The following is a 16,198-nucleotide window of genomic DNA, read 5'->3' as shown; positions in this document are numbered from 1 at the left end:
TCAAAAGGATGAAGAGAAATAAAGGTGAATTTTAATGCTCAAAAAGAGGTACGATACAAAATTGTTAAAAATCTGAGACTGAATCCCAACCTACTTACTTCCAATTTTAAAGTAGGCAGAATGGGGGCAGGCAACCAACCAACCTGCTTGCAGAAGATAGGTTGGTAATTTAATCATAAAGAAGCTGTACAACTCAGAATTAATCTAACCCTGGCAGACAGGATTTCTCAAGCTTCAGGAAAGCCAGCAGCTAAGGGGAGGAAGGAAGTTGAGGAAGGGGGTACCTTTTCATTTATCTGCAGGATCTATATTACCTGCATTGTTCAACTACAGAAACTCCCCAATCCTTTTGACTCCACCCACTCCCCAAAAACCCTTGATCTCTTCAATTTGCCACTTTTAAATCCCTTTTCTCCATAACAACTATAATAGAAGTTCATTACACCATGACAGGTTCAATGGAGCCACTACACTATCTCAATATTGATGACTATAGCACTGCAGTATTGCATAATTCACAAACTCTTCTGCAACATTTTCCAGTTTGAATATGTACTGTCGATCCAAAACTTCTCCAGTACGCTGGGAATGGAAGGAGGTATTTTGTGAAGTCTAAAAGGCAGGAAGTCTACGGGCAGCATGATGGCACAATAGTTTGCACTGCTTCCCACAGTGCCAGGGATTCAGGTTCAATTTCCGGCTTGGGTCCCTGTGCGTGCACGTTCTCTCCGTGTCTGTGTGGGTTTCCTCCAGATGTTCTAATTTCCTCCCACAGCCTGAGACATATGCTGGTTATGTGCATTGGCCATGCTAAATTCTCCCTCAGTGTGCCCGAACACGCACTGAAGTCTGGAGACTAGGGGATTTTCACAGTAACTTCATTGCACTGTTAATGTAAGCCTACTTGTGACACTAATAAATAACTTTAACGTGGTGGGCAGAATGACTTAATTAGATATGATTCAAAAGTTTAGTCTCCCAATGGGACAGGTTGAGATGTGGGGTGTAATTCTTCATCCCACTGCACTGCTTTTTCAGCACTGCGGGCTAGAGACTTGAGCAGAGGCCATTTTGTGGGCTCCCAGCTGGGCGCCACGCCTCTACACATCTCCCAGTGCTGGATTTACAGCACCATCAGATCCCTGTTAGTGGGCCCGTGAATGAAAGCCTGCTAGTGTCTTCCCTGCCTCCAACCAGGATTGGTTCATAAGAACATAAGAAATAGGAGCAGGAGTAGGCCAACTAGCCCTTCGAGCCTGCCCCGCCATTCAATAAGATCATGGCTGATCTGTCGTGGCTCAGTTCCACATTCCCGCCCTCTCCCCATAACCCTTAATCCCCTCTCTTATCAAAAACCCATCAACCCGCGTCTTAAAAATATTTAGCGAGGTAGCCTCCGCCACTTCAACGGGCAGAGAATTCCAGAGATTCTCCACCCTTTGAGTGAAGAAGTTCCTCCTCAACTCCGTTCTAAACCGCCCCCCCCCTTTATCTTGAGGCTATGCCCTCTAGTCCTACTATCCTTTCTGAGCGGGAAGAGTCTCTCCACCTCTATCCTATCCATCCCATTCATCATCTTATACGTCTCAATGAGATCTCCCCTCATTCTTCTAAACTCTAACGAGTACAAGCCTAATCTATTCAGCCTCTCCTCATAGCTCAACCCCCTCAACTCCGGCATCAGCCTAGTAAACCTCCTCTGCACTCCCTCCAAGGCTAAAATATCCTTGCGTAAGTACGGCACACAGTACTCCAGCTGCGGCCTCACCAATGCCCTATACAGCCGCAGCAAGACCTCCCTACTTTTATATTCAATCCCCCTCGCGATGAAGGCCAGCATCCCATTCGCCTTCCTGACCACCTGGCTCACTCCAGTGGGGTTTACTACAGTTTCCCACAAGTGGAGAGCTGGCATCCTGACCCTGCTACAGTGGGGTGGGGGAGAGCTCAATCAAGGTTCCCCCAGAGGGTTGGGCACTGGGGAAGTGTCCCCCTGGCATTGCCCCCTTGACAGTGCCAGTCCTTGGCAAACTGCCAAAGCCCAGGGCACATCCTGTCATTGCGTACTGGGCATAGGGCAGTGCCAAGGGGACAGGGGGTCCTGCTGATACTCTGCAGTTGGGAACAGTGGGGGAGGGAGGCCAACGATCGAGGCTGGCCATCAGGGTTGGGGGGGGGGGGGATGTGATGGGGTAGGACTGCTTGTGGTGGATTGAGGCAGGCTAGAAAGGGAAGGGCTGTGGCTGTGCCTGGGCATGTTCAGGGGGCCAACTATGGGCCATGGGGGTGGGAAAACCCACCCATCTTGTTTGTAGCATGTAGAACATTATGCCATTTTGTTACAAGTTCATTCCTGTAATACATCTACATGCTGTGAATACACATCAGTATTAATAAAGTCCTATCTTCAATACAAAATGAGTGGAGTATGAGTGTGACACCCAGTTTAACACTGTTTGAAAGTGGTGTGCACTTGTCGGCTTTATGCTGGTCAGCTGTTTTCCTTGTTCAACTAGATGGCACAAGGGAGTGGGAGCAGGAGAACAGACTCTTGCATGGAGGCTGAAGACCGACAGAAGTAAGTCAGTGGTGAGCAGGATTGTGAAGTGCATTTGGGGGCATTGTGGATTAGAAGGGAGATCCAGGGATGGACAGAAGATGGGGCCTGGGGCACGAAGGAGTGAAGTGAGAAGGGGCTGGTGACATGCAGCCTCTTTTTATTTAAGTTGATTATCTGGGATTGGATTGGTCGCAATCCATCAACCTGCCCCCATCTACTCTCACCCCTTAAACCTAGAAATGGTGGACTGAGGTTAGACTTCTTATTTTTAATGCCTTACCTGCCCACCCAACCCAAACCACCCATTTTTGGGGTTGAAACCCCCTCCATGAAGTTCCTTACAAAATGGCTATTTTCCTTTAGTACATCAGTACACTGAACTTTGCTGTCTCCTAGCTAAAGTCATATCCCCAACTGGAGTTACCTAATTTGCCACTTCAAAAAGTGCAGTCACTTTCAGGTCTTGCAAATCTAAGGGCTAGCTACTGATTCCTCTGCAATATTTTTGGAAGCATATTCTGTCCAATATAAAGTTGACATTGAGGAAAAATCTCTTTCATCCTACTTCATTAGGGAAAAATACAGGGGTAAACCATTTATGCAGCTGTTTCAGAAGATAGCAAACACTTTGTACAAAAAAAAGCACTTTCTCAAGTTTCACTTGAGATTTTCCAATACTCATGCCCTGCATTTCTGAAGCCTGAAGTTACACTTAGAAGTTCTGAATCAGTCAATGAGCAAATCATGTTCCATTCTGATCTTATTTTCATTCAAAAATATGATCCCTTCATAATTTAGAACATGCTTTTCAAGAGCCAGAACATTTCTTGTTGCTATCAGAACTTGCTTGGTTATTATACAAATCCTTCTATAGTATCTGAAGTAATTGTGGTATTCTTTGCCCACCTTCCTTTATTATAGGGTAAATAATTTTATCATCCCACAAAATGTATTTTTTTAAATTAACTTTTATTTTTCTCTATGATGTAAACTTTACTCTTTTAAGGTTTCTATGTTCAAAATTTGCATTTTAGTTAGCTTTTTAATCAGTATCAAACCTAAAATCACATAATGCACAGTAGACAAGAAATTTATTCACATCCAAGGTAATAATTTCATCGGGTGTGAGCAGGAAAGATGAAAAAAATCTCACATTCACGCTCAGACTCAATGGCATTGAAACCAGACTGGTTACAAGTTGTGTTTAAATTCTGATTTTCAAACCATATACATTCAGCTTTTTGGGAACAGAAATTTAAAAAAATGAGAATTATATTTAGATTCTTCTTTCTTCCTGAATTGAGGATCAATAAAAATGCAAACTCATCAGCTATTATTTACAGTGGCCACACACTCACCTCCATGTCAGGCTTGTATCGATCTTCAAATACTGCCATTGCTGCCAAAGATCCAGAACCTGTTTAAGAATTAAAAGTATTAAAAATCGCAAGTATTATGTTAAGCTTTACAAATATAAAAGTGTGAAAATATTTAAGCACATTATTAGTTACAGCTACACGTACTGTAGTTAATTTCACAGTTTTAAAGACTATTAGTACACAGGTTGGATGGATTGAAGACAGATGGACAACAACTTGTTTTCCTTTCCTGCTCCCCTGCTGATCTAATAATAATGCAATCTCAAATTTTTGTAACTATCTACATTTTTTCAATTTGTTTTGGAAATTGACTTCCAAATCAAATTAGGTCCAGTCCTTCTATTTGCTGTCCAACCAGTTGCAGGAGCAGATGCAGCAGCAAGGCTGTTGTGTTGGTTACCATACCACATGCAATCTTGAAAATAAAATCAGACTGCAGGTAGGTGGGATCACGCTTCAATGATGACAAACTAGCCCTTTCAGACATAAAATCTCGAAATAGTCCTGGAAGTGCAAAAGAGTGTTGGAAGGATTATTTTTAAGACAAAGGATTAAAATATAGAATACATTACTATCAACAGCTATTAAAGCTTAGATCAATTCCAGAATTCAGGAGCAAATTAAACATTTGTGAAATAAAATGCAGGTCAGGAATAAAACAGCTCTGATGTTCAACCAGAGGTGGCAAAAGAATGACTGCTGAAATACCCAAGGGTCAGCTTGCTTTATTAAGAATTACTGTCATCATGGAATCAAAATGCTACTGGCTCGGAGCCTTTCCAGAAATAGGTCAAATAGTCAGGGCTGATGTACGGATGAAGTACCGGAGAAATTCTACAATGATATTGTTGTCTTTTGGATGAGATGTTAAACTGTGTTGCACCACCAATCCAGACACGTGTTAAAAAAATTCCATGTCCATCCATGAAGTTGGACAACATTTCTCCCTCTGCCGACATCACCAAATACATATATATCTCATCATTCATCACGTTTGTTGTTTGCAGGAGCATGCTGTGTTCAAAGTAGTGGTCACATTTGCCTATGTAACAGTGACTTACACTTAAAGCAATTAAAAGTCTATGAAATGCTTTGGAACATCTGAGGACATGACAAGACACTGTTTAAATGTGCATTCTTTGTCTGTTGAAATTTATGTGATCGTATCATAAAACAATTTCTTATTCCTTCATTACCAGGCAACCCATCATGTAGTGATTAACCATTTATTAAGGGGCAGCCTGGATTTGCCCTTTTGAACATGGAGTGGCTTCACTAAAAAGCCCCAAGAAAGTCAGTGTATGCAATCACTGAGGCTGAAACAGCAGCAAAGCAACATATCTGATCTGGAAATCAAATTGTGCGGAAATGTACAGTATGTGCATGTCTAAACCAGACTATAAACATATTGTCTTCAGAGTACCAAACTGTCTGTTAATACACAAAGAAAACAACCTCTGGATATAGCAACTTTGTTTTCAAAACAACAAATTAATAATATAGCATCTTTAACATTGGTGATCGGAAAATGGGATTTACTGTGAGTTAAGATGTGGGCAGCAGGGTTATGAAAAACTTCCAAGTTTACAGAGGGTAGCCTGTGGGAGACTAGCCAGAAGTGAGTGCAATGGAATAGTCAATTCTTGAGGTGACAACGGCATGAACGAACGTTTCAACAGCAGACAAGCCATGGTGGGATAAAATTGAGTGATGTTACAGAGACTCAAAGTTAAGACAGTTCACTGGACAAATTACATGCTGTACATTGTGCTTTGCTAAACAGAAATGTTTTATTTTCCCATAAATTAATGAGCTCTTTCACTGACACCTGTCCATCAACATTCAGTAATTTTCATAAGCTAAACCACTGTCACCTCCATCTGGACAGCCATACAGAAGAAATTACTAAACTCTTTAAAAATATTGATTACAAAATGTTAAAATTGTGTAAAAATAGCTTATCTGTCAATTTCAAACAGTCAATGAATATCCAATGAAATGGGACTGCAACTGCATGTGGTGTAAACTTACCAACTCCTAATCCTCCCATCCAGCAAATATATAACAGCTTCTATATTAGGCATTAAAAGCGATTCAGCATCATTTTGAAAATGAGAAATGTTAACAATTTGTGCCACACAGAGCAAAGCATGGGGCTTCAAAACACATCATCCCATCTGCTATATAGTTACTAAATGGTTTAGAAACTTCTGTTTCTGCTGAAAAATGCATTTGGTGCCTATTTTTCAATCCAATTAAAATAACTTTTTGGCATTTATTACTGTTTTAAGTAACTCTGCATACTACTTCTCATTTAGCAGGCCTGCACAAGGAACAGCACTTCCCATTTAAAGTGATTTGTGAACACTGGTCGACCTCCGCAATGGATTTGAATTGAAAAGAGGTAGCGATTAAAGGCTTTTGAATGAGATGTCCTGCTGACTTTATCAATTCTGGTGAATATGTAATGGCATAATACAACTTGACAGTTATGGTGTTGAGAAAAAATACTGACTTTCTCATCAGCAACATTTAAGCAGTCTGATTATAGATCAAATACAATGCCTAGAAGCACCAGATTTACAAGAAATAAATTGATCAGTGTGCTGAATAGTTATATTCAACCTGACAGATATTTCTGGGATAAAATATCACTAGGTGCGTACAATTAGAACGTAGCAATTTTCTGTAACAAAATCTATTGCTTAAAGCTGCAGGTAACCAAAAGGGTTATATAATAAAGCGATGACTGCCTACTGGAGATTTAAAGCATGTATCAAAATAGCTTAATTTTCTGCATGCATATCCACTGGATGGAATAAAGAAAAGCAGGTATCAGCTTAGCTCAGTTGCAAAACACTTGCCCGATTCAAAGAGTTACGGATTCAAACCAGTTATGAACTTGAGCAAATATTCTAGCTTTAAAACTCAGTAACATGTTGAGTGAAGTGCTGCACTGCCATCTTCCAGGTGAGATGTTAAATGCCTTCCTGTCCAGATAGACTTAAAAAGGTGTCACAGCATTACTTAAAGAACAACAGGACAATTTCTCATTGTTATTGCCAACATTCCTCCCACAACTAACATCAGCAGGGAAAGATTAGATGGTCATTTATCCATTTTCTTTTTGGGATCTTGCTTTGTGCACACTGGTTGCCACATCTACCTACATTAAACTGCTGCATTTCTTAAAACAGTTACCAGTTGTAAGGAACTTCAAGATATCCAGAAGATGTGATAATGCACTATATAAATGCGGGGTTCTTCTTCTCCTGTATGGTACATTCAGTCTCACTTGATTTGACACTACCACAACCGATGCCTCATCCCCGATAATGTGTGCGATTACGTATAGAATGAATATTAATAACTAGAATTAAAACAGTGCTAAGTTTCTGAGACATTTTAGCAATAGAAACAGTAACATGGCACAGAAAGCATGATCAAAATCACGGAGACAGTCTTAAAAACTAATTTTGCAAATTCTGCAAACCACTTTTGGAAAAATCTTTGGAATTTAGTAAGCTTTTAGGAACAATACGGTTAGTAAAATACAAGTAATCCTAATAATGAAATGTTAAATAATCTGATTATAAAATACTTAAGTCACTGATATCTTTCCATAAATTATATACTCATATGTACAGTGGATGGTTAATTAGGTTCCATGCACTCATCTATTTAAATGAGAAAATCTTGTACAATTATAGAAAATTTGTTTCTGAAAACCAACATTAAAAAAAATTAACCAAAACAGCAAATTGTGGCCTGCTGTGATCACTGAGTTATCATTTAACTAATTATACATTAGTTTAACTAATAATTAGTTACTAACAACTAATAACTACATAATTAGTTATGATTTAGCTGATCATATTTAAAAACTGATTTTTAAAAATGGGTACTATAATGTTATTGCAGCAGCTTTTTTGTTCAGATTACATTTACCTGAAGCAAAAATCTATTGTTGTGAATCTTTACCTAAAACAAATAACCTATAGCTGGTGAAACAAACTTTATTGTAGCTTCTCGGCAGTAGGTCTACGTTACAGCCACAAAAATACTTTTCTTTTATAACAGCTAGCACCCTAAATGAATAATAAAGATTTTGAAAATCAACTTCTGTCAGCATTTGATTATTTTTCAGTTCTTTGTTATCTAGAGTGCACAAATTGGGTTAAGATTAGCTACGGCAAGGTTAGGGGAATTTCCATCACAGTTTTGCTATACTTACACCCCAGGACAAGGCAGAGACATGTGTAGTTCTGAAGTCTTGGACATACATAGTTGGACTGCTGCCCTTGTATGCTCATGGCTCTAACTGGCAGCTTGATCTCTTCTAAAGAATTCGAACAATGAAACTACCATCTCATTCAATTCCAAAACCTCCAGGGCACGGGCATCCTTGGGCAGCCATTCATAATTGACAGCTGTACTCAGGTAAAGTCATGCGCAGGAAGCGAGCAAGCACAGATCCAATAACTCCCTGAAATCCTTTTAGTGATTAATGTGATAACAGGTTGATTTCTACTTTGACTTAGTCAGACTAGACATTGTTTTACAACCAAAGCAGGACCTAGATTACAACAAAAACAATCTACTGCAAAGTTCTGGAAATCCAAAATAAATGCTAGAAATACTTAGCAGGTCTGACTGGATCTATGGAGAGAGAAACAGAGTTAAGACTTCAGAGCTGTGACCTTTCATCGACCAAGAACTAGGCTACTTTGACTCCATAAGAATCACCGCCACACCAGTAGTGAATATACCATGCGACTATCCAAAAAGGAGAGGGTTTTTCCTGTGTCAACCAACATCACCAAAAACAGCTTATTTACTCATTCGCTCATCTGCTGTTTGTGGCGCTTTGCTATGCAATAATGGGTCGCCATGTTTACCTGCATAACATGAATGGCACTTCAAAAAGTAATCCATCGTTGGCAGTGTGCTTTGACATCCTAGAATGGCAATAAGGTGATACACAAATGCAAATTCTGCATCAGCAGCATATATTGCATTTCACATTCATATTAATTATAATTTGCCACTTGCCTGTATTGATAAGTAAGCTCCTCAATCACATTGAAGAAATATAACACTTGCATTATTTAAATAGCATTACACTATTCCTCCACCCAGTTTTCTTCCATATTTATGAGGAAATATTGTGATGGCTGCACACACATGTAATAGGGCCTTACATAGGATAGGTTACTTGGGAAAAAAACTGCAACCTACAGAAGAGTTTACATTTTTAAAATTCAGTTTATAAGATGTATGCTTTCTAAAAATTAAAGATAATTTTAATTTCTGGAAAGCTTGGTTGAACTCTTAGAATAAACTGACACATTTTCCTGAAAATAAATACAAATCTTCAACCTGACTACAATTTATGAAGATAGACATTTAAAGTGATGCACAAATGTTTGTAGAAACAGTCAGCAATTTTAATTTTCTCTCCTAAAGGAACATTTTAAGATAAGGGCTGACCAGAACCAAACCCTTAAATTTCGGGAAAATTCTCATTTTCGTATTGTCCTTCCCTGCTCCTAAATGACATCAGCTTGGCTACCAATAATATCTGGCCAATTTGGGAAAGTTGCTCACTTTGCAAACCATAAGACCAACGGGTAACTATGAAAAAGGCAAGAAAAGCAAATCAGGTCAGTTGCAGCCACTGTTTGAGCAATAAGTTTCTGTATGAAAAGTATGAAAGAATTGTATGGCAGATCGCAAAGCAAAAACCAGAATTTGGCTAACTGATATCGAAAGTAAGGTTATAAATAATAACGTACAAAATTGAGCCAGTTTAAAAATAATTTACAACAACAACATCAACTCTTAGATTCTCCTGAAACACAAGAAGCAAAAAACACATGTCTAGGTAACATTACTAGAACTAAATAAGGAATTCTTCATTTAACTGTTAACCTTTTCAGTTCTGTGCAATAATACAAATCCCTCCTTAAATAATTTTAGTTCAGCATTCAGGTTTCCTTTATCACCCCAAAAAATTTCAATATTCTATTCTCTCTCCCCCCCAACCCTACAACCTCAAACAATGACAGAAGCTGCTGGAATCTCATTTTTCCATAAACTGAGTGTCCAAAAATGTACACTGTCTTTCCCAGCAGTAACATTTGGTGTACAAGAATTTATTCAAATATTATCTTGGATACTGCCTTGATGGTTCTGTTTCTGCAGAATAGTTTCTTACCCTTGTTTTAAAATCAGGCCTTCTCACCAGGTGCATTCTAGAAGCTTGAAGTCCTTTTTTCCCTAAAGACGGGTAATGGGTTGATTATGCATCCTGCGGATGTTATCATTTGACACCTTAAAACTCACTTTTGGTTACTACACATTGGGCAGAATTCTCCCCAAAAATTCTAAGTGTCAAGTAATTCACTTTGGTTTCTTCAGTGGGAGTTCAGAGAAGAATCTCCCACACTCTGTGCACTGCAAAGACCACCAACATGAATATTATTAGATTTCAGGGAGCAGGGCCTATTCCCGCTGGAGAGGCTGAAATCAATGCGCTGAGTGGGCTATTGTGCATACACTGATTTATTAGTGCTGAGATCAGCGCATGCGCAGTGGTCCCACACTGATGACCTCTCAATTGCTGGCCATTTACATGACCCCTGCAATGCTGGCTCTCCACCCTCTGCCCCAATTGCTGGCCCATCGATCATTCCTATGCCCAGCCCCCTACTCCCTCCTCCTGGCCCACCACAATCTCCAACATCACCACCCCCCCGTCACCAACTGCTGGCCTCCCTCCTTCCCCCACCGATCCTGGCTGCAGAGTGGCAGCGTGAACCCCCACCTCCCTGCCCCATCAGGCCCCACCACCACATAGGCAGTACAAAAATGCCCCCCTGGGCAGTGTCGGGGCACAGGGTGCCAATGACCAGGTGGCACCACCCCAGCCACCTGAGCCCCAATTGCCCCCCCTTCACTCCAGCAGGGTCGAGCCACTAGCTCCTCAAAGTGGGAGGGCTACAGTAATCTCCATTGGAGTGAACTACTCTGGCAGGATGGGAGACGCTAGTGGACCCGGATACTTCAGTCCCAGGTCCGCTAATCATATGCAAATAATACAAACTGACCATTTAAATGGTCTGTGTGTCTCACTGCCGATCCGGCACGGAGCAGACACCACTAGAAACCTGGCGCTGTAAGACGCAAGCTGGGCACGAAACTTGCACAAACCCTGCGAATTGGCTGCCATGGGATTCTCGCTAATAAGCACTCTAAGAAGCTAACAATCATGGCCACTGAGTTCTGATGTTTCTTTCTTTCATAGTGAAGTCAAGCCTCTTGGAATACTACAATTATTTTGCTGGTGGCCCATCCTTAACAAAGGGATGTGTGAATTTCCCAGATGACCGTTAACATCCATATTTAATTAGGAATTTGCTTGCGACCAGGATTACCTGGAGCTCAAAATGCCAAAATGCACATGATTGGCAGTGACCAATTTCACATTATGTGCTCAAAAATTTAATGTATTGACTGAAAGTTCACAATATACTGAAATGTGACAATTTTTGCATAGAAAGGAAGACAGATTCTGGACCCATTACATAATGTAGAAAAATTCTACTATTGCAGCTATGTTCAGGCAACAAAGTCTGGTGGTAGTAAAGATCACCACAAGTAAAGATGACTTTTGCATGCAGGTAATGTGACTATACTCAATGCATAGAAGACTACTGTCCATTTTAAATGGCACTTCCCCTTTCAAAATGGGCTCTCCCTACTAGCTTAATGTTAAAACAATTAGTGATATTGTGAAACACAAACATCCTCTTATTCACTATGGTCTGATTATGCATTTAAATTTTCTTCAGCCTTAGTGCGCCATACTCTTTCAGAACACCATTTTCCTCAGTTTTAACACATTTTGTGTTAGTATTTCCTTTCCAAAGGTCAACCGGTAATCCTGAATCCAATATCTGTTTTATACCTCTTTCCACACCAGGCAGCATCGCTGGCCAAGCAAGCAACCTACTTTCAACCCTGGCTAATTGCAACATTCAAACTAGACATCAGGAATTGAACAGAGACCTCGGATAACACTTTCTCAAATGCCCCTCCTCTGTGAAGGGCCAACAGATTTCCACCTGGTTCCTCCCCAGAGCAGCACAATGGAGACCAGGATTTCCGTACAGAAGATAGGGGTTGCAAACTCACAACCTAATACTTTATTCCATGATAAAGTGCACAGCCCCCGCCTCAGATGTAAAAACAAAAATGGCAGCATTCAAATAAGTTTGGAAAGCTTAAAATTTCACATTTTTTTAATAAAAATATACTGAATGCCTTACAATTTACTGTAACAATTAGTAATATAGACAAATATTCCTTTATTCTTTCATCCCAAGCTAAACACTGATGGGTATAAAGTTAGTTTTGTAGAACATGGCAGCACAAGGGATTTTGTGTGTGATGGACAAACCAGGCACCAAAGATACACTAGATGTTAAAAGTGGTGTAATGTTTGAATGAGTATGACAGAACTGACATGCCTGATCAGTGACACAAGTTCTGGAGCAAGCCAACATTCTGAAGTTTGACCTTTAAAGACCCATTGCTTTTTGAATATTTAAGACATTTAGCTTTTTAAAATGTACAAGCTAGCCTCATAAGTAGACCTTCAAGATGACTTGAAGAATTCTATTTTTCTATACACCTGCAAGTTCATGTATTAAATTTAAACTGTAACAGAAGGTCTTGAGGTTATACGAGTCTCGCTGTTTGAAACGCTGTCACCTTTTCAAGAACATTATAATTAGTTCCTTTAAACAGGATTTCTCATTTTTCCTAAATGCCTTTTGTGGCATTCTCCTAACCCTGCTGTAATGCTACACAGCAGTCCATTTTAAGTACCCAAGGCCCCATTTGCCACTTCAGCCTGTTCCTTATTCTGAAGCCTGCCACAGTACAGGATCTGTGCAGCGGCGAAAGTACAACATTTAGGACCTTCTCATCCATCAGTGTCAGAATGGTGTGACAGAGTGCTTATTCACACTTACTCATTGTTATTCAATTTGCTGCTTGTTCTGTGTAAAAATTTGGTGCACTCCGCAGCCCCATCAATTGTGATCATTTTTCACCCTGGTTCCTGGCTGAGAGGCCTAGTCTCTAGGTGGTAATGCTTGCTCCGTAGGCCGACATTGCCAATGCACAAAAAGCTGATTTATGAATATGAAACAACTTCAGTGTCAGGGGAGTAAGTTTATTCGCAAGAGATTGAGGAAGATCTCTTCTTGCCTTCCTATAGCTGAACTGCTGATCGCCTGCAACACTTTAATTTTATGCAAACGCTCCACATTTCATTACAAGTGTCTGCCAAGAGCATCCCTGGACAAGCCGAGCAATCAAACTATCTTGCACCGTTTGCTGAAAACCAAATTTGTCTTTTGTCAGCACAAACAGTTTAATTTGATGATTTCACTCCTGAGTAAGCAGAGCATTTTTAATCTTTCGAGTGGCTTGGGTCTCAATTTCTAATGTAGTTTTTTTTTTGCAATAGACAAACAACTTTAAACGAGGTACTATATTCAATCCAGTAGGAGAAAGTCCTCAAATAATTGTGAGATGTATTTTCACAGATCCAGAATGGAAAATTAGAATGAAAACATAACCAATTTCAATTATTTTTCAAGTAAGCCATACACTAAATAGAAAATTCCAGAATGTTTCACAATACCTATTTAGTAGAACTAAGTCATATATATTTCATTTTTGAGAAACATAATGCACAAAATCTCTCTCCCACCCACAAAAAAACATACATCAAGCTTGCGAAATATCAATACAAAACTTGTCAATATCGGTTTACAAATTGCACTGAAACTGCACCATATATTAAATACTTAATACAGTAAACCAATTAAATTAACTGAACTAATTTCCTAGTGAATTTGTTGCATTTCCCTAATCTTTTAAACACCCAGAATTGTATTTAAGGTTGCTACTCTGGTACTTTTGCAAGTCCTGACTACATCCATGCGTGAAAACTGCAGAAAAAAATTAAAATTAAGTCTTGTGTATAAGTATCTAATTGGATTAGAGAATGAGTTAGAGAATCAAAAATTCATTTGAACATTCCAATTCCCTCTAATTTACATTACTGATTGCTTTCAATTAATAGATGTTACCCTTAAGTAAATGGCCATTAATGTAGCCTGGTATTAATGAATACCAGGCTAACAGCAACGATTACAGTAGGAAGGCCAAAAGAAACCTTTTTGCTTTTATGCACTCTGTGGTAAATGTACTCTGATCAGATTGCAGAAAAGTAGTGCACTTACATCATGTCTTTAACATGGTAAAACATTCCCAGTTGAGGAAAATGAACATTTTGCCAAAAATGGAAAGGTTAGGGGAGATGACAGAAGTTCATTCAATAAGGTGCTTTTATTAGGGAATGAAAAGGATCCAGTATAAATCAGCAAGGACGAGTGTGCTGAGTGAAATGGTCTTTATGGGCTGGGGTATGTACAGCGGAGATTTGAATGAGCGGATGCTTATGGAGGGAGTTAAATTCTGGGTAACTTGCAATCAGAGTGTTCTGAAAGTTTATGTCTAGATAGCTGGTTATGGTGGATTGGGAAAATATACTAAAAAAAATTAGATGGTAGACAGGCGATGGCTAATATTTTTTAAAAATTACATGGTCTACAATATACATACATTTCTCTAAGGAACAAAAACCCAACAGGAAATGTGATGCAACAGTGGCCATCAAGACAAATTAAAGATTGCATTAGATCAAAAGAAACGGCTTATAAGATTGCTTGAAAAAGTGGTAAGCCCAAAGATTGGGAACGACTTAGGATCCAGCAAAAGAGGACCAAAAACCTGATAAAGAGGAAAGAGAATATAAATGCAAGCTAGCAAGAAACAAAGATAGGCTATAAAAGCTTCTTCAGGCACATGGAAAGGAAAATAAAAATAGTGGGGGCAAATGTGAGTCCATTACTGGCTGAGGGAAGAAAATTTATAATGGATATTAGGAAATAGCACAGAAACCAAACAACTGAACAAAGAACAAAGAAAATTACAGTACAGGACAGGCTCTTCGGCCCTCCAAGCCTGCACCACCATGCTGCCTGACTTACCTAAAACCTCTTACCCTTCCGGGGACCATATCCCTCTATTCCTTTCCTATTCATGTATCTGTCAAGACGGTTCTTAAAAAGTCATTATCGTATCCACTTCCATTACCTCCCCTGGCAACGAGTTCCCACCACCTTCTGTGTAAAAAAAATCTGCCTCGTACATCTCCTTTAAACCTTGCCCCTCACACCTTAAACCTGTGCCCACTAGTAATTGACTCTCTCCACCCTGGGAAAGAGCTTCTGACTATCCACTCTGTCCATGCCTCTCAATTGCTTTGTATTTGTCTTCGTCTTCATGAAGATACAGAAAGTCTCCCAGAAAGACTAGGAAACCAAGAGGCTTGTGAAAATGAGGAACTGAATGAAAATGGAAGTAGTTGTACTCGAAAAATTAATTGGATTGAAGGTAGGTAAATCCCTTGGACCTGATGAGCTACATCTCAAGACTCTTGACAGAGGTGGTTATAAAGATATTAGAAACATTGGGGGTTATCTTTCAAAATTCTATAGATTTGGGAACGGTTCCTGCAGTCTTGAAAACAGCAAATGTAACCGCAATATTTACGAAGTGAGGAAGAGAGAAAAATGAGAACTACAGATGGCCTGGTTTGATGTCAGTGGTAAGGAAAATATGAGAATCTATTATAAAGGATGTGATAACTAGATAATTGAAAAACAATGGTATAATTGGACAGAATCAACATGGATCCATGAAAGGCAACCTTTGTTTGAGGATGTTATTTTAGCAGAGATAAAGGGGAACCACTGGATGTGGGTTATTTGGATTTTCACAAGGCCTTCAAAAAGGTCCCTTACAGGAGGTTAGTAAACAAAGTTAGCACATATGGGATTGGGAGTGATATTCTGATATGGATTGTGAATTGGTTAACAAACAGAAAGAATAAAATCGGTCATTCTCAAGATGGCAAGCTATGACTAGTGAGGTACCGCAAGTATCAGTGCTGGGGCCACAGCTGTTCACAACTGATGTAAACAATTTGGATTTGGAGACAAAATATATTTCCAAATTTGCTGATGACACAAAACTAGGAATGCAAGTTGTGATGAGAATGCAAGGAGGCTTCAAGAAGACTTGTGAATGGGCAAGGACATGGCAGACACCACATAAT

General features: G+C 39.6%; 1 protein-coding gene across 1 annotated transcript in view; it reads right to left on the bottom strand.

Moving 5' to 3' along the window:
- The window catches only part of psmb7 (proteasome 20S subunit beta 7), a 64,940-nt gene that overhangs the window by 20,998 nt on the left and 27,744 nt on the right, over nt 1-16,198 (bottom strand). Inside the window, exon 6 of the mRNA XM_080212077.1 lies at nt 3,919-3,977. Within this exon, the coding sequence (XP_080068203.1) occupies nt 3,919-3,977 (59 nt within the window). The remainder of the gene's footprint in view (nt 1-3,918; nt 3,978-16,198) is intronic.

The sequence above is a fragment of the Carcharhinus amblyrhynchos genome, chromosome 25 (assembly GCF_965287045.1).
Source record: "Carcharhinus amblyrhynchos chromosome 25, sCarAmb.v2.hapA, whole genome shotgun sequence".
In the NCBI taxonomy this organism is placed as follows: Eukaryota; Metazoa; Chordata; class Chondrichthyes; order Carcharhiniformes; family Carcharhinidae; genus Carcharhinus; species Carcharhinus amblyrhynchos.
Note: the sequence above shows the minus strand (reverse complement) of the source record. Positions and strands in the feature narration are given on the sequence as shown.